Raw genomic sequence first — 18,321 nt, forward strand, 5'->3', positions numbered from 1 at the left:
TGAAGAAAATGATATCAGGATTAAGGAGCCAGTATGCATGCTTTGAATCATTGTATTGATGAAGACCACACGGTCGTACAATAATAAATATCATAGGCAGAGAGAGTAGTAGCTAGATATGTTCAAAGATTCTAGAGACACGTGTATATATTACTTTATACCAAAATCATTCAACTTATTATTACTCCCTATAATTTTTACTAAAGAGAGATTAAATTTTAATTAATTTGTTGAGTACTATTAATTCTATTATACAATAGTATTTGTTCTATATATATTTTTTATTTATACCTCAAAGTACTAAGGGACTATGTCTATGCTAATGTTCGCTATAACTCGATTAATAACAAAAAGTAGCATATTCTTTTTGATTCACGACAAATGAACATAATGATGTAAATCAGTTTAGGTTGCACATAGTTGTCCGATTCAAACAAAAAAATGGTCAATAGACAGTTACCACTGTAAGTCAAAATTAGAATATTGTAATTACCAAGTCAACATGCTGATTAACTTGGTTAGAGCATCCTTATCAATGGTTTTTTTTTTTTTTTCGATTTTTGAAGAGTTTTTGTAAGTGTGATTAAGAAAGAGAAAATTGGAGGGGAAGAAAAAAATAAAACAAATATGATTTTTTAAAAAAAAACTAATATGTCAGGCGCGCCCGTTGGGCGCGATACGCGCACAACATTGTTTATTTTTCTGGTTTTTTTTTTTTTAAGTTTCTGACATTATCTTCACATTTGCAGGAGTTTATTTTTCCAAATAACCCATCACCACATCAGTTTAAAACCACCCTTTTGTTTTTACACTATTCCAACAACTTCCAATTATCTTCGGTGTAGATGCTCTTATAATTGTCCCAAAGTGTCATATTCTGTTACTGCATGTTTGGTTGGATGTACGTAATTCAATTACAGCATGTTTGATTGGATGTACGTAATTGAATTACGTAAAGGATGTTTGGTTGAATGTACATAATTGAATTACGTAAAGGAAAACAATATGAAATTACAGCATCACCCTTGATGATGATTATTATAATTACTATTACTAATGGCATTTTAATCTTTTCTTTTCAATTCTTATGAATTCTATTCCTACTTATCAAATAATGTAATTTGACTTCATACGTACATTATTTCCATCTTTTTTTTTCCTCACCGAATTACAATTCTTTCCCCTTAATTCCTTCATTCTAACAAAACGCCTGGTTAAAACATGACTGATTTTCATTTCCAAGGCCAGAATCCAAAACCATATTGTTTGTTAGTTCATCTTAAACATATTTTGGGCTTTTAAAGCTATGGATCTAATGTTAGATAAGTGATTTAACATGAAAATGAAACACAAACATGGGAATTAAATCATGGATGTAGATGTTAAGAGTGCAGTGATTGATGGGGTTAGGCATGGAAGGTGAGAGTCTCCTCAGCTCTCATCTTCTCATTAGAGAAGTCATATTCAGACATCACCTTAGCCTAAACAAAGGACCCATTTCCAATTGGCAATTAATATTCCATTTGGGTACAGATCATAGATTGTGGTTCAGCTCCGTGTGGGGTTCCATTGCCTGCCTGAATAATTTTAGGAATTATCAAACTTGTACTTTCCCCCCAATGAGACAAAACTTCTTCAATTTTAAAGCTAGCTAGCTAGGATAAAATTAATATATATATATATATATTTCATTTCAAGCTAATAATAAGGCTTTTCAATTTCCATTTCTAACGAGTAGTAATAGTTTCCTTTTAGGTTTTGTTTTGTTTTATTGGAATTTGATTAATAAGTTTGAAACTTTTTTCAAAAAAAAAAAAGTTTGACACTTATGTATATATTAATTTTGTCCTTAAAACTGGTAGAGGAAGTAAATTTTGAAATGTGGTTCAATTGGCTTATACACCTCCAAATGATTGTATATTAGTGTTCACAACAAAGTCAGGTTTGAGGGTTAATAATAACAAAAACCAAGCAATAATAACTAAAAAAAAAATGTAAAGAAGAAACAATTACTAATCAATAAAGACACTTTTTTTCTTTGGTATGTATAACCTATGACACGATGACTAATCCCTTCACATGATGAGAGAGTTGGCCTAGAGATTTAAGGTTGTCTCATATCCAAAGTTAATGATCAATCCCTTGACATTTGGTTAAGAATGGATGAGCCCTTTCTACTTAATCAGACCCATGTTATCAACCAAGACACCTTAGTTTGCTAATTAAATTAGAATATCTAATTTTCTTCACAAAAATGGCCACAGAGCATAGGACAAAGTGCCTTAATATTAAATCAAACAAATAATTACTTAATCAGCTTGGTTGCACGTGAGTGATAGTATACTTTCATCCTTTCATCCTTTAAGAGATCAGATGTTAGGATTTTAAACTCACTCTCATATAGAAAAATCAATCAAACCTGTACTTTGCCTCTTAATTGAGTCGGCCCAACAAATAATTGCTTATTTTAAATTTTAATGTCAAATAATTAAATGTGAAACATCGAATATGAATTATAATTAATTGTAAACAACAAAGTAGATACCAACTGAGCAAAATGAAGAGCAATTTTATTTCATAGTTATAGAATTAAGGGTTCAATTATCTTTAGTTAGAAAATAAGGGGTAAAGATTGAACCTAGCCTAAAGAGGAGAAAGGAAAAATATAATAGTTGATATAGAATAACATGTTTTCTCTCGTTCTTTCCTTTTATTTACCTCAATGCTACAAAATATCTACTTCTTCAAGACATAATCGATAATGAATCCATAAGTTTGGAATTATACTTTATCATGATACAAAATATCTACTCATAATTGCATATTCCATATAACATATGATATTTTGTACCCTAAGGTAATATAAATAATCAAAACTTTTATGCTAAAATTTACTTCCATGTGATCTCATGCTACGATGATTATCTCTTGATTACTATACCATTCTCTAATTAAAAATCTTCTTAAATTAGCTAATTATATTTTTATTTCTTCCACTTTTGCCAATATTTCCTAAAGTATTAAAATATCACAAAATAAAACTAATTAATACATTACCTATTTGAGAATTAAATAATTATCTATTCCAAAAGGGCATTAATTATCTTCCAATCATAAACTTGTACTAATCATTTTTAATTTTAAAAAGTACATATTAGTCCCTCATTTGGCTTGTTCTAAGTGATGACAAATATATAAACCAATATTGGTTTGTTTCAACAACCACTTAAGAGGTTATAGTTAACTTAATATCAAATTAAAATATGCAAATTATATAATTTAATGAAAAAAAATGTTATGCATGTCTACTTATAGGTTTATACCTATATTTTAGTTTAGAGATCAATTTATATAATATTGCTGTATCAAATATGATCAGTACTTGTATTGATAACATAAAAATTGTTACCTATTTGTATTATATGACTGTATCAAATATAACCGATACTCATGTTACTGGATAACATAAAAATTGTTACCTATTTATATAATATGACTGTATCAAATCTGATCGGTACTCATGTTGCTAGATAACATAAAAATTGTGTGGGTATGTATTGCTATCTTTATTAATTGTACAAAAAAGAATACACAAATGATTGGTTCATTGTAATCAATGTGTGACACTTTCATCCTTCTTTCTCTTTGGGTCCTCACAAGTATTGAACCAATACATACAAAATGAATTGAATCCAATAAAAAGAAAATTGTGGATAAATCTCTGACAGTCTCTCTCTCTTTCTCTATATACAATGGAGTACGTATTTTTGTCTCTCTTCATCGATCTATAAAGCATCAAATTCTCTTACAAACCCAAACCCACACAGACTTCTCTCTCTCTCCGCAAGATGGACTCGGTTCAGCCGCTTTTCCGGCCGCCGGAGACTCCCAGAGAGCCCATGGAGTTTCTTTCCCGGTCATGGAGTCTCTCCGCTCTTGAAATCTCCAAAGCCATTGCACCTTCCCATCAGGCCGTGGTCAAGAATTTCCCAGGTGGGCCGTCCAATGCCGCCGCTTCTCCGGCCGCCGGCGGCGGGACGATTTTGGAGGACATCGCCGGCGAGCTGGAGGAAACTGCCGCGGTTTCCGGCAACCCTTTTTCCTTCGCTTCCTCTGACACTTCTCAGCTTATCATGGAACGCATTATGTCTCAATCTGTAAGTGTATATATATAATGGGGAAGAGAGAGAGAGAGAGAGGGAGAGAGATTGAAAATTACGTGACCCATAGAATGACTTGTTCTCAAATTGTAGTTCTTGGACTTTTCTGGCTTGTTTTCTCCATGAATTTGAGCTCATTTTTTGCTTCTATTCTTCCCTGTCTTTTTCCCCTGTCTGTTTTCTTCATGAACCGCTGAGAAAGACCGGAGCTTTTTATGCTTTCAAACCGTTTTAAAAATGTTTGTCTTGAAATGAAAGCTTCTGGAGACATGTATATATGGAATAAACAGTGCCTTCATGTTTTCTGGGGAAATCCAAACAAGAAAACATTATAAAATTTCCTGCCCACATAGGAATCCTGTTCTCTAGGTCCCTGTCTCTCTCTCTCATTGATCTTAGTTACTCCCATTGTTTATTCCAGTTTTTCTTGGTACTGTGCACATATTTTAATTTGAATCCTACATGCAATCATTCTCTCTGTTTCATCTCTTTCTTCAAGCACCATTTAATCTTGATTCTTTAATCATGGTAATTTAAGTTTTTTACAATTAGTTCTTCAATGGTATATTATGGGCAAAAACACATATCAAGCTGAGAGCTTTTGCGGGCACTAGACACTGATTCTCCTCTAATCCTCTGCCTAAAAAAGGCGGATTAGTGGTAAATTAGGTAAATTATAGGTAAGAATACTTTCTTTCCAAATTTCACTCTGTGACCAGTTGAATTATCAATGCGGGCTATAGGCAAGAATACTTATAGAGCTTAATAGTTGTAGATTCCGTGTTACATTGACCATAATTTTTGCAGGCATTAGACACTAATCCTCCCACCTAACAAGTGAAATGTTGAGTTATTGCGATTTATTCTACTATACTATCATGTTGGACTGAGGGTCGGGTTATGGGGGAGAAAATTTTACCTTTTGTGTGCGAATTTTTTACCCTTATGTCATTTAAAATGGTTACTTCTGTTATTTTAACAGCAGGATGCTTCTCCACGTACATCAGGGAGACTCTCACATAGCAGCGGTCCTCTCACTGACAGCCCACCTGCTTCCCCATCAGAGATGGATGACGCTAAGGTCTGAATGCATATAAATCTGTGAACCTAAACATTTGTATTCATGCCTATGACTGTATCTGTATCCTGGGGTTTGGTTTTGTATGTTTGCTCTTTTTGGCGTTTGAACAGTACGACTCTGCATTTGCAGAGTGAAAGTCAGTAGGAAAAAACCTGTCAGATTAGGTTTCTGGTTTGCTCTTTAATCAACGGGGTGCTTGAGAGTTTAGAGGGGAAAATGTTAAAGAGTACTTATTACTTATTAGTCTCCTGATGCCTTGTCTTCATTGTACAGCCTGGGAAATTTCATATATTAAGCCAAGATCCCATTTTTCTTTTTACCCTTTTCTTGGAACAATGGTCTTTGGGTTTGTAACTGAGGTTTGTGTAAGTTTTTCCATTTTCTTGAAATTTGCATCTCCAATTTGAAAATGTGAAAGTTGAAGCATGGTAAAGTGAGGGGAGTGTTCATAGTTGGCAAGGAGCAGAGTTGGGTTTAATGATTACAGTGTCACAGTAGAAAAGTAGAGTAAATCTACAGTCCAAATATAATTTTTAGTGACTAGTAAATCCGCTGTTACTACCCGGTAATCTTGTGACCCTAGTCTAGATTGTCCATAGCTTACCGGCTCAGGCTAAGGCTAAGAAGACCAATATGTCATCTCGCTATCTGACCAACTTGATTGGGATTGTTCATCCTGTTCAAATATTATTTTTCATCACTGAGTTTTGAGTTTACTGTGTTGTCCTTGGCTTGGTTGTCTAGCATATGGGTAATTTATGAGCTTAGGCCCTTGAATGTTTGTCATATAGGAATTAAAGGTTCCAAATTATGAAGTGGGGTTGCCAACAATTTGAATTCTAATGCTGTCCTATCATATGATTTGTGGCTATTTTCATATTTATCTGCATTGAATTCTGATATTTATCTTACAAAAATGTGGATGAAAAAAGGACAGCTTTATGTAGGACACATTATATGATCAAAGGTATTACAATTACTATGTCCACCGACACTCTCGTTTCCTGTACCAGTATTGCAGATCAAACAATCTGCAAATCAACAACCAGTACAGGAGCAGCGCGACAACGCCCGCTGTGGCTGTGAGTAGCAGCAGCAGCAGCAGCAAGACGGTTGGGCGGTGGTTCAAGGATAGGAAGGAGAAGAAGAAAGAGGAGACGAGGGCGCAAAATGCACAGCTACACGCCGCTGTTTCAGTTGCTGGTGTTGCGGCTGCTGTGGCTGCAATGGCTGCAGCGGCCGCTGCATCATCTGCTGCAAGCAAGGATGAGCAAACAGCGAAAACTAACATGGCTGTCGCGTCTGCAGCCACCCTGGTGGCGGCTCAGTGCGTTGAGGCTGCCGAGTCAATGGGGGCTGAGCGCGAACATCTGACATCAGTGGTTAGTTCAGCTGTAAATGTTCGATCAGCGGGAGATGTCATGACACTCACAGCAGCTGCAGCTACTGGTACAATGTTGCAACATAAATTTTCTCAACATTTAATGTTTTAAGCTGTTAAGAGTTTCACGTTGAAAATATAAGAAAGAACATACAGGTTTATAGGGCCAAGTGTTAACCTAGCTAATTGATTGGATTCAGTCTTTTAGTATAATTTAGCCCATGTGCGTTATAGTTCAATTGAGTGACATTGACTCAATCTTAGATTCTAACATGGTATCAGAGCTTGTTTGAGCTATTTGGTTTTCTCTGATAGAGTGACATGTATTTTAGCTTTGCGAGGGGCGGCCACGCTAAGGGCCAGAGCACTGAAGGAAGTGTGGAATGTTGCTGCAGTAATCCCTGTAGATAAAGGATTTGTGGGTGGCGGTGGAAGCAATGGGAGCAATGGCAGTTCAAGCGGTGAGCTCGCTCCCGAAGAGAACTTTCTTGGGATCTGTAGCCGGGAATTGCTTGCCAGAGGTGCTGAGCTATTAAAGCGCACACGGAAAGGTATCAGATCACATTCTTATTTGCTCTAAGTACCTCAAGCCCTAAGCATCTCCCAGAAATTTGAAACAAGTCTAGTATAATATGAATGATTAGTCAATTTTCATCTTCAATTTATCGTCTTTCTGTTATAAGTTGAGGCCTTAAGGGTATTTGTATTAGTAGTTTAAAGTTTCTTGCATTGCTTCTTGCAGGTGATCTTCACTGGAAGATAGTGTCTGTGTATATTAACAGATTGGGTCAGGTAGGCTTTCCCTTCCAATTATTGCATAAACTGTCTCGCTTTATAGCTGATTTTACAGTGTGGCAGAAGTTAAGTAACTTTGAAGCTTCATGCTGTAAATTCGTGACATAAAATGACATAAAACCCCGCTCGGTTCAAAAAAAATATGAATCTTGCTTTCACGCTTTAGCAACGATGCAACTTTTGACGATTCTTTTATCCACAGGTGTTACTGAAGATGAAGAGCAGACATGTTGCTGGGACCATAACCAAAAAGAAAAAGAGTGAGTTTGTGTTGTGTCATACCAACAATGCTGCTTTTCTCTCTCTCTCTCTCATGATGTGAACACAATTACATGTTTGGATCTTTGCTTCCATCTGGGGATTTGAGAAAGCAATTAATGTGCAGTTGAATGGGGAGGGGGAAAAGATGAAAAAGGTGCCATCTTTATATTTTGTTCTCTTTTGAATGTGCAGATGTGGTGCTGGAAGTGTTGACAGATCTCCCGGCCTGGCCCGGGCGCCACTTGGTGGAGGGCGGGGAGAGCTTTCGCTACTTTGCTTTGAAGACGGTCTCGAGGGGAGTGGTCGAATTCGAGTGCAGAGATCAAAGGGAGTATGATGTGTGGACTCAAGGTGTTTCAAGACTGCTAACTTTTGCAGCTGAAAGAAACAGTAGGCTTAGATCCTGAAAGGGTGCAAGAAGATGATGCTTAATTTGATGGCAGTAGAACATATATGTTATTATAATTATATATATATATATAATCTGTGTATTTCCACTGAGGCACTAACCTCTTGTATTTTGAAATTGGGTGGGGCTTTCTTTTCTACTTATTCAGCTGCCTTTTCCTTTTTGTGTTCCTTCTGTAAAAAAAGTAAATCAAGTTTATCCAAAAGGATCCCTATTTCACACTCTATTTGTCTCTGCTGTTTCTTCATATGTTAAAGTGAACATTTTACAATCAATTCCAATCAATTTGATCAAATTGTTGATTCAGTAATTATAAGGTTATAAGTTTGACTTTTAATATGTGATCAATTTATAGGTATTTTTAGTTTGAGTAGTTCAGTTATGGACAACTTAAGTTTGTTTATCTTCTTGTACAGCAGTTGTGTTACAGAATTCTGAACTAAATCTTCTGTGAAGTAAGAATCAAACTTTACCGAGTTGAGTTAAATGGTATTTGAAATATTTTTACTGTGGTAGTGAAGTGAAAAAAAGAAAAAGAAAAGAAAAGAAGTAAACATAAGCAAAGCAAGGGAGACATGTGATCCATGTCTCTATTGTTCCTTGTTCTATGTTGTGATATATTAATTTATTAAACAGTGGATAGAAGTTGGAGTGCAGCAGTCAGAAAAGCAGGAAACCCAATAAGTTTCTGGTTACTTAGTACTTACTGTTACTGACCATGTTGTTCCTAGATCCCTGTGTTCCTGCTTCTTGAATTGCTGCCTTGCCTTGGAGATTAGAATAAAGTAAAAGTTGATGATTAGGGCTCCACTCATCCTTGGGGCCATAGACAAAATGAATATATTAAACAAAATATTAAAATAAATAATAAGTAAAGCTGTAAAGGTCACAACATTAAGGTAATAGTGTCTATCCGACCAATACTGGGATTTGGGTAGCAATGAAAATTCAGTATTCAATAGTGTGTGTATACATATTTGAGTCCAATTCAGTGCCCAATACCGGAATTTGGATAGCAATGGAAATTCAGTATGCATATTTGAGTCCAAGACCAATTTCTGGTGACAGTGAAAATTCAATACCCAATAGTATGTATGTTTAAGTTCGAGGCCTATGTCAAGACCTTGTAGTCTAGTGGCACCCGATTGCACTCTCATATGGAAGGGGTGCGTTCGAGTCTCAGTGGAGACCAATCCTATGACCATTTATGGAGTGGAATGTGCGGGCGCCGAATCACCCAACTAAACCTGCATGCGACACGTGGAAGACATGTCGGGGGGTCTGCATGTGCTCAATCGCTCCGCCTATATAAAACACATTTATCCCTCTAAAGGAGGGAGCTTCGACTCCTAACTACACCCCTCCAACTGGAGCTCGTGCCCACAATGCGACACATGGAAGACATGCTAGAGGGTCAACATGTACCCCCTAGTCCACATATATAAAGCACATTTATCCCTCTTTAGGAGAAGGCTTCGAGTCCCAACTTACACCCATCCAACCAAAGCTTCCCGACCTGTATCTTCCCTTTCGAGTTTCCACGTAAAATGTCTTGCTTCATTTTTCCTATTTCTACTATTCATTCTAGTTGCTTAGGTTGACCCAAGGCATTTTGCATTATCAACATTCATCCCTATAGCAAGCAGAGGAAGAAGCAAGCAAGAGTAAAACACAATACATGCCATTCAATTAGCACAGTCAAAAGTTTTCATATTTACATCCTACTAGAGAATTCACTGATACTGCAAAACTAATGGAAGCACATCAATGCTCAAGAAACAGTGACATCCATTGATAAAGGACACCACAGAGCAGAATCAGCCATCCCATTTACATAAAAAATTTACAAAATACAGGTGGAGAAGAGTGTGTGTATGAAGAAGATGAGCAGAGAAAAGAGAGGGAGAGAGTTTTCTTCATGTTCATATCAGATTCTTAGCTGTTTCTGCAACTCAACTCTGTGAGAGCAGATTCCAATCACTCAGTCAGCACCCTCCAAGATGTTAAGAATCGCGATGAAGAGGTTGATAATGTCCGAGAACAGGCAAGCTGCAGCAGCAATGTATTCGTCGTAGCTGAAGCGCTTGATCAAGTTGTCAGTGTCATATATGATGAAACCAGAAAAGACGAGGGCGCCAATGCATCCGTATATCAGCTGCCCAGTGTTCCCCATAGGAATAAACACCTATATCCATCAAAACATACTTTTTAACCAAAGTGACAGCTAGAAAAAAACAACAAAAGACACCTAGCTAAGGAATGTGTCCTGCATACCCTCATAAAACCAAAAACCGTGAGCACCAGGAGGGCGCAGATCAAGAAAGGACCGAGGAAGGAGAAATCAGAGCCTCTACTCGCCGCCCAGAATGTGTAGAGTGTAAGCGCAACGAATATAAGCGCAGTAAGACCAGCAGCAATCATGATAGGCATTCCTGTGAACAACATATATGTGCTAGCATTGGCATATCAAAATGAGTTATTATTGGATTGTCCTGTGTATGATACTTGTTATTATGCTACTTCAATGCTTAATAGTGACTTATGCTCATTAACTATGACAAAAACACAATGAAGATAGGCACTAGATCCATATTATATCTTTGTTTAAAGGAAGACTAGTTAATCACATGTCATTAGTTCATTGTGACATGTACTCATTCACATAAACAGAAAAGCAAGATGTTTGGTACAACCCATCCAAATTGGTCAGGCTGTTAACTTGGTAACTAGTTTGAGCCAGTCAGCTATGAACAACTTAGACTGGTTTACCTCCTTGTGGCGATTTGCCAGCTAGGGTCACAAGGTAGGGTTACCCAATACACACTATCAAGTAGTGGCCATAGGTTTTCCTTATCACTCAAAGATCAAGAAAATCACAATGAAGATAGGAACTAGCTAAATCCAACTAATCTTTGCATGTTCAGCCACTTTCCCTGGAATCTCAAGCAAGTTGAACCCAAAGTCATAGAACATTGATATGATAATATACATTAACAAGGTAAAAAAATTGAAAATTTCAAGCAAATCTGTTACCTTTCTTGTATACACAAATCACTCCAACCATGCCAGCCATGGCCACAGTAAAGAGAAACAGGAAAAGATAGTTCCACGGATGCTTGTTGCTTACACATCCCATTACCAAGCTAACTGCCAATCCAGAAAAATAGAAAAGAAGAATGCTTAATTGTGGATCATGAAATAACCCAGGAGCAAAGTTAAAAACTTTGAAACAAAACCATGAAAATCCATGCAAATTTCTAAAGCAATTGAACAAGAAATGAGAAGACCAAGCAGGAATTGAAATTTTCAACTGAGATCATGAAAACCCTAAGGTGAAGATATGAAAATGTGGGACAACCCATCTGGTCAGACCGGTGACTTGGTAACTATAAAGTTACCAGTTCGACTCCTCACCAGAACTGTTTATTGGGAAACTTAGGCTGATTTATCAACTCCGACTTATTTACCTCCCCGTAATCATTTGCGAACAGTTTCTCTCGTCATCCAAAAACGAAAAAAGATATGAAAATGTGACTCACGAATGAAGGTGAGAATGACTAAGCATATGAGGGCGATCAAGCCCTGAGGGGTTTTCATGAAGGTCTTGACGGCGGGGGTGAAGTACATGGCGACGGAGACTGCTGTGCAGATGAACAACTGGATGAAGACGATGATATACACCTTGCGAATGAAAGCCCAACGCATCTGCGGGCTCTCCATCATCCCGGGGTAAAGCCCGCCATTCACGCCGGCCTCAATATCATAGCCCCCCTTGGTGGCGTAACCCGCCGGCATCATGTTCAATAATGTCGCTGGAAACGCCTCTCAAGACTCTGGATTTTTGGGTCTTCTCTGTTTCTGCGTGGAAATGCGATTTACACGACGGTTTGTATGTATGTATCACGATATGTATGTATATATATATCAACCCCTGGAGGATGGCTGGGTGGGGGTGATATATATGCAACGTAGCAGAGATTAAGGTTGTTTCTTCTCTGTTGTGGAATGAAGAAGCTGAAATGGAGATTTCAAGATTTTCTTTGCGATTGTTTTGAGGGTGGTTTAGCATTGTTGGGAAGTTGGATGTTTCCCCGGGAAATCGGAATGCTGTACATTTGGTCGGTAAATATATTTAATGGTGGTTAAGTTTCCATGGATTTTCTACCCCAAGTTAAACAGGTGATCCCTAATAGTCAATCCATTGTATTTGCATGAATTATTATTATTATTTTAATTTAAATAATTCAGATTTTACCGGACTAATCTTAAACTCATAAGATCCAGTTTCTAGAGACTCTTACAATGGGTCTAATTTCGACATTTCAGTATTCTTGAGTCTTTTTCTCATGTGAGATTCAAACTCTCACACTGCCACATTCAATCATACCTTTTAAGTTAGGTGACTAATCAACTACGCTAAACATCCTGAGGTTGCATGAAAAATTTCGCCACATGAATTGGGTGACATTTCTATTATTTTGAGAACTCACATATACTAAGTAAACTATGTTATTGTTGTTGGTCCCGGATGAGCAAGCTATAAAGTCTAGAATGGGGGGTTGAATAGACTTTATCAAATTTTCGATTCTAACTCAAAGTGAGCTGAAAAGAATTAAGGAAATAAATTTCCTTGCAGCGGAAGTCTCAAGCTTGCGTAAAATATGATTGTAGCGTTTTGTAAATTGTGTGCTCGTGTGAATAAGAGTTATGGGGTTAGTTGCACAATAATAATAATAATAGTAAAGTAAAGTGCAAGAGAGGAATTTAAGTGGTTCGGCCAACGCAGCCTACATCCACTGTTCTCCTTTCACTCCAAGGAGCAAATCCACTATGTATTATCACCAATACAAAGTCTGGACAGAAGCAACCCGCTTCTTCCCTTCTTGGCAATCCTTGAGATAGAAAACAGCCGCACCGTCTTCCTATCCTTCACTGCCTGACAATCCTTGAGATAGAAGATAGTCGCACCGTCTTCCTATCCTTCACTGCCTGACAATCCTTGAGATAGCGAATGGCCGCACCGTCCACCTATCCTTCACTGCCTACTCGAAACTTCCCTTCGAAAGTTGGTGTTGTTGTGTTTGTGCTGGACTAGTAAAAGAATCAAAGTGATTCTTTTATCTTTTAAGCTTAGAATATGCACACTGGAATTTTATGTCTCGAAGTTGAGCTTTTCCTCTCTTTTCTTTATGTGCATTCACTGTCTTGTGTTCCCCTTGGTATTCCTTCGTATTTTCTTCCTTTTCTTCTAAGCTTTGGGGTTTTATATTTGGGAAGAAATATTCCCGTTGTCATTTTGTCCGTTTGGCAGCAGTCCAAATCTGCCAAACAACCCACATTAATTTTTGTCTCCTTCACGTGCTTAGTGGCTTCAATAAAATATTTCTTTGTTCAGGTCTCCATGCTTTGGCCGTTGTAGCTCCACCTTAATTTGTATCCCATGTGCTAGCTTGATCTGAAATCCCACTTGAAGTCTTCTATAAAATATTCCAATTCCATAATTCCCGTATGGTGTCTAGCATGATGAGAAGCAACTTTGTCTTCATACTTGATTTAATATTCTTTCCACTATCTTGAGCCCATCTTTCTTGAATAAAGTATTCATGCCCATTCTTCATCTTTAGCTTTCTCCTGATCACTTTGAATTTTATTTGAACTTTTCCAAATAAAATATTGTCACCCATACTACTTTTTCCCATGTGACATCTTCCAAAGTGTATAATTAATTCCTTGGTATCAATGACATCATCACTAACTTGAAGAACTTCTTTTCACCTCTCGCAACTCCTTCTTCCAAAAGTCTTCTTGCTAGAGTATTTTACTCATTGAACCAATTTCATCTAAGTATTTTTCGTGATTACTGTAGCAATAGTACTATGCGCGTCACTGTAGTAATTGTACTATTCACCTCTCGAGTACTGTAGCAATTTCACTGTAGCATCGAGTTTTCATCTCTTGTGATCTCTCGAACCTCTCGATCGATCTCTCGAACTCTCGATCGATCTCTCGAACTCTCGATCTCTCGAATTCACTGTAGCAATAGTACTGTAGCATCTCTCGAAAGTTTGATGTCTCGCAGCCATTTTGATCCACTTCTCACGAGTCTTTTGGCTTTCCAATTCACCTCTCGTGAATCATATCCTTATTCTATGACATCCAAACTCCTTTTCCATCCTCCTCTCATGGATTATTGTCTTCTTCTTCGGCCTCAAAACTTCGTTCAAAAACGTCTCCTGCGGATGGTACTGTAGCACCTCTCGAATTACTGTAGCATCTCTCGAAGTACTGTAGCAGCGCGAACTTGATGTCTTGCAACCATTTTAATCTACCTCTCACGAGTACTTTGGCTTTCCAATCCACCTCTCGTGGATCATATCCTTATTCTATGACATCCAAACTCCTTTTCCATCCTCCTCTCATGGATTATTGTCTTCTTCTTCGGCCTCAAAACTTCGTTCAAAAGTGCCTCATGCGAATGGTACTGTAGCATCTCTCGAAGTTACTGTAGCAGTTTACTGAACTTGATGTTTCTTCATTTTCTTCTTTTGGAGACTAATAATTACAAATAAATTCTAACACATTTTTGGTATCATCAAAACCTAATTACAAATATTCCCAACAATTGTGTTGTGTAACAGACTAATAGTCCCATGAATCACACTAAAAAGGTAAACTATATTAGAAAAATTATGTGTAAAAAAGTTACTGATATAAAAATTATGTGCACTACATATATATTGTTTCCTACTTTTGGGCTAAATAAGCAAATTTTCTGTCTTGGAAATGAGGTGTAATTTTTATGGCAATCATTTATCAGCTGTAGATATTTTTGCCGGTCGTCGGAAAGGGTTAAACAAATAACGGCCGCTAGAATCCCGCGAAAATTTGACCGTACGCGTGGCTGCATTGGTAACCACTCCGGTGAATTTATCATTCCCCCTCTCGCTCTTTTTAAGTGTAATTTAAGCGTTTCCGGCCACCGTCCAGGCAAGAAGATCTGCAGTCAACTCCCATGGCGATCGAGGCAAGTCTCACTAAAATACCTTTGCAAATTTAATCAATTTTAGTGAAAATTTGAATTTTTTCCGTTACGAATTTGAGTCAGTTTTAACTTTTCAGGCGTGGTTCATGGATGACAACGGAGAGGATCAGAGACTGCCGCACCACCGGGAGCCTCCGGTGTACGTGCCGCCGGAGCAGTTAGCGGAGATCGGAGTTCTTTACTGGCGTTTGAATCCGCAGATTTACGAGAACGACGATGAGTTGAAGAAGATTCGAGAGACTAGAGGCTACAGCTACATGGTAATTTAGCCCTATATCGATTATCATCTTCGGATTCTTTTTGTTTTTCGATATAATTTTTTTTAATCATTTATATATTGCTATATTTTTGCTGGGATTAGCTTGAATAATCTCATCTAGTGAGATTCAATTGAAATTCAAAAATTATAGCTTGTGTGCAGTAATGTCATAGATTGAGATTCCAGTAAATATTCCTCAATTTGAGAAGCTCTTATTTGGACTACATCCAGTAGAGTTGAACTTAGTCATCCTGTAGAGTTTAAATGAAGAAAAAGTAGGCATTCTTGGTTTAAGTCGGTCATACCGAAAACCTAGTTTGATTTATCTCTTTGTAGTCCTCTATCGGTTAGGGTCAATTGGCATGATTTACTCCGCGCACACCTTCAGGTGGGCTGTGGGTTTTCCTGTCACTCAAAAGGTAGGCATTAACACTTTAACAGTGGTGTTATTCAGTGCTCACAAGTCATAACAATGAAAAATGTCATCTTTGCTACTGTGTCATGTGGAAATTACACTGGTACATATAACAATCCATCCAAACGTCTGATTATTAATTGATTTTTTGCTGGCCCCAAATCTTCTTGGAGTTCATCATTATTGGCAGAAAAATACAAGTTTTTGGTAGACAGTCATGTATTGTTGCCAATAAATTGTCCACTTTATCTTGTACTTACCTTCTGCAGAAGAGATATTTCGATATTTCAATTTGAAATTCATTATTTGTATGAAAATTTCACTATCTTTTTCTGTTCTTAGGCTATTGTAATAGGGAGGTTCCCTCTTTAATGAAACCTAATATGCAGTTTGCATACCAGTATAAGTAGTGTCCTGCCCTAGAGTTACTAATATTCCTTCATGTTCTCGTTTGCTTTGAAGGATTTGCTGGACTTGTGTCCTGAGAAGGTGGAGAACTATGAGCAGAAGCTGAAGAATTTTTACACTGAGCACATCCATGCAGATGAGGAGATACGTTACTGCTTGGAAGGGAGTGGGTATTTTGATGTCCGGGACAAGAGTGACTGTTGGATTCGCATCTGGATCAAGGCTGGTGATCTTATTGTGTTACCAGCCGGGATTTACCACAGGTTCACCCTCGACACTGATAACTACATCAAGGTATGTAGAAGATATGTCTTGCAGGATGTGTTCTGTTTTAACTAAAAGACTGTCTATTCTTGTACCAAACCGAAGGACACAATGTGTTCTTTCTCGACTAAAAGGTTAAACTGATAGTGTTGTTCCGTGATTTGGATGCAGTTGATGAGGTTGTTTGTGGGAGAGCCTGTGTGGACAGCACACAACAGGCCACAGGAAGAGCATCCAGCCAGGAAGGAGTACATCAAGAGCTTGACTGAGAGGGTGGGTCTGCCACTTCAAGCACACTAAGCCAAACTGTTAAATTGATGTGATTTAGAGAGTAAAATACTCATTAATATGCTTGTTATATTGGCATATTATGTATGTAACTATAATATGAAACTGTCAAAGATTAAAATGCTTATTTTTAATATTGAAATTGACTGCAGTATTTGAAAGGAATTTGTGAATACAAAACAAGGTAATCAATTACATATATGTTAACATTGTGTGTTCGTAGTATACAAATTGTGAATTTTTAAAAAGTAAATTGTGAACATTTACTATTTAAATTGTGTATCTACATTATTTTGAACGCTATAATGCTGATCTGGACCCTGGTCCATAGAATAATTTGCCACCCCCAATTCACACAAGCTAAACAACACTTTAATTGGCATTTTAACACTTATAATTTTGTCAATTCCCAATTTTATCCCTACATGTACAACACATGAATTGTCATTCACAATTTCACACCATGAATGCATTGTGAGGGAATAGTGGCAATTTTGCCAATGACTACGTCACCAGTGATGATACCTCTAGAGAATTTTGAATTTTCTAAAGACGTAAACGCCCTTCCTACCCAGCCAATACCCCTTTCCAATTCAGTTAACCTGGACATCCAGTTTGGGGTCAAATTAGTACTTTCAAGCATATGCCACCATTTTGACTATAAAACGGGCATTAGAACCCGACGCAGCATATTTAAGGGGGGGTTCTATCTGAGCTCCGAAACACTTTTCATACATCTTTTTGCGAGGAGAATTCAAAGCCGTGAAAAAATGGGCTCAATTGAGAAGGTATGTAATTCGCTTTTCTTGAAATTTCAATTAAACTTTGTTTCTTTCTGAGTAGATTACGCGATTTTGTGGAAATCTGTCGATGGAATTCGTTTTTTGTTTCGGTTTTTTAAAGGTTTGGTAGCTTGATTTTTGGGTAGTTCTGTGTTCTTGTACAAAGGCAGGGCTTTTGTTGTTCCAATTTCGAATTCCTTGTGGGTTTTGGGTGTTGTTGATGATTGGGAAAGCTGGAAGTATCAGAGTAGAATTCAGTATTCGTTTGTTGCTTCCTTCGCGTTTTAGAATATTGGTTTTGTTTGTGGGGTTAAATTGAGTTTTCCCTAGTTATCTGCACATTCTTAATTTCTAAAGATTGGATTTTTATAGCAGCTACCAAATGATTTTTGCTTTTTTTTTTTTTTTTAGTTAATATTTATATTGATTATGGTTCTTTCCTGATTGGTGGCTTGAAAGTTGAAACTCAAGGATTTATGATGTGGACTAAGAACATTTTCTGTTTGTCAGTCGTTCTAGAATGTAATTCCAGTAATCATAATAGGCTTAATATGATTTGTTAGAAACAATGTGGGTGTTTCTGGAAAATTTAAGAAGATATTCCAAGTGGGATTATCTTGAAATGATATGCAATGGTAGTGAATTCTAGGTGAAAAAGAAACAGGTTAGAGTTATTGAGAATTGTAGAAAAATATGTTTTCTATTGCCAGTGATGTCTTTTTTTTTTTTTTTTTTTTTTTTTTTTAAATGGAACCCTTTAGAGATGAATTCCGTCT

The 18,321-nt window shown here is 37.2% G+C and overlaps 4 protein-coding genes across 5 annotated transcripts in view; 3 read left to right on the plus strand and 1 right to left on the minus strand.

The window, feature by feature from the left end:
* The first annotated feature begins 3,671 nt into the window (after nucleotides 1-3,671).
* LOC116002792 (VAN3-binding protein-like) lies at nucleotides 3,672-8,382 on the plus strand. 2 transcript variants are annotated; one of them, XM_031242960.1, is made up of 7 exons: nucleotides 3,672-4,157; nucleotides 5,146-5,241; nucleotides 6,255-6,690; nucleotides 6,955-7,173; nucleotides 7,365-7,414; nucleotides 7,620-7,677; nucleotides 7,871-8,382. In XM_031242960.1, exons 1-7 carry the CDS (start codon nucleotides 3,849-3,851, stop codon nucleotides 8,083-8,085), a joined length of 1,383 nt encoding a protein of 460 aa, XP_031098820.1. In that variant the 5' UTR covers nucleotides 3,672-3,848; the 3' UTR covers nucleotides 8,086-8,382. The 2 variants fall into 2 exon arrangements, with proteins under 2 accessions (XP_031098820.1, XP_031098819.1); XM_031242959.1 differs by having other exon boundaries at nucleotides 3,683-4,157; nucleotides 5,143-5,241.
* Nucleotides 8,383-9,752: 1,370 nt separating this feature from the next.
* On the minus strand, nucleotides 9,753-12,093 carry LOC116003154 (protein LIFEGUARD 4-like). Its single transcript, XM_031243320.1, has 4 exons — nucleotides 11,627-12,093; nucleotides 11,121-11,234; nucleotides 10,362-10,519; nucleotides 9,753-10,272 (listed from the first exon to the last, which is right to left on the minus strand). Exons 1-4 carry the CDS (start codon nucleotides 11,883-11,885, stop codon nucleotides 10,069-10,071), a joined length of 735 nt encoding a protein of 244 aa, XP_031099180.1. The 5' UTR covers nucleotides 11,886-12,093; the 3' UTR covers nucleotides 9,753-10,068.
* Nucleotides 12,094-14,927: 2,834 nt separating this feature from the next.
* LOC116000946 (1,2-dihydroxy-3-keto-5-methylthiopentene dioxygenase 1-like) lies at nucleotides 14,928-16,938 on the plus strand. Its single transcript, XM_031240821.1, has 4 exons — nucleotides 14,928-15,111; nucleotides 15,207-15,389; nucleotides 16,266-16,505; nucleotides 16,647-16,938. The coding sequence occupies exons 1-4, from the start codon at nucleotides 15,100-15,102 to the stop codon at nucleotides 16,773-16,775; spliced, it is 564 nt and encodes a 187-aa protein (XP_031096681.1). The 5' UTR covers nucleotides 14,928-15,099; the 3' UTR covers nucleotides 16,776-16,938.
* Nucleotides 16,939-17,420: 482 nt separating this feature from the next.
* The window catches only part of LOC116001611 (1,2-dihydroxy-3-keto-5-methylthiopentene dioxygenase 2), a 5,532-nt gene continuing 4,631 nt past the window's right edge, over nucleotides 17,421-18,321 (plus strand). Inside the window, exon 1 of the mRNA XM_031241500.1 lies at nucleotides 17,421-17,551. Within this exon, the coding sequence (XP_031097360.1) occupies nucleotides 17,534-17,551 (18 nt within the window). The 5' untranslated portion in view covers nucleotides 17,421-17,533. The remainder of the gene's footprint in view (nucleotides 17,552-18,321) is intronic.

This window comes from Ipomoea triloba, chromosome 13 (genome assembly GCF_003576645.1).
Source record: "Ipomoea triloba cultivar NCNSP0323 chromosome 13, ASM357664v1".
NCBI classification, from domain to species: Eukaryota; Viridiplantae; Streptophyta; class Magnoliopsida; order Solanales; family Convolvulaceae; genus Ipomoea; species Ipomoea triloba.

Excerpts from the sequence above, each read along its gene's own strand:
- LOC116002792 (XM_031242959.1), top strand. The coding sequence starts at position 3,849 with ATGGACTCGGTTCAGCCGCTTTTCCGGCCGCCGGAGACTCCCAGAGAG. Across the intron at positions 4,158-5,142 it reads AACGCATTATGTCTCAATCT|CAGGATGCTTCTCCACGTAC; the intron begins GTAAGTGTATAT and ends TTATTTTAACAG. Across the intron at positions 7,174-7,364 it reads ATTAAAGCGCACACGGAAAG|GTGATCTTCACTGGAAGATA; the intron begins GTATCAGATCAC and ends TGCTTCTTGCAG.
- LOC116003154 (XM_031243320.1), bottom strand. The coding sequence starts at position 11,885 with ATGATGCCGGCGGGTTACGCCACCAAGGGGGGCTATGATATTGAGGCC. Across the intron at positions 11,235-11,626 it reads AGTCATTCTCACCTTCATTC|TTAGCTTGGTAATGGGATGT; the intron begins GTGAGTCACATT and ends CTGGATTGGCAG. Across the intron at positions 10,520-11,120 it reads GATTTGTGTATACAAGAAAG|GAATGCCTATCATGATTGCT; the intron begins GTAACAGATTTG and ends TGTTGTTCACAG.
- LOC116000946 (XM_031240821.1), top strand. Across the intron at positions 15,390-16,265 it reads CTAGAGGCTACAGCTACATG|GATTTGCTGGACTTGTGTCC; the intron begins GTAATTTAGCCC and ends TTTGCTTTGAAG. Across the intron at positions 16,506-16,646 it reads ACACTGATAACTACATCAAG|TTGATGAGGTTGTTTGTGGG; the intron begins GTATGTAGAAGA and ends ATTTGGATGCAG.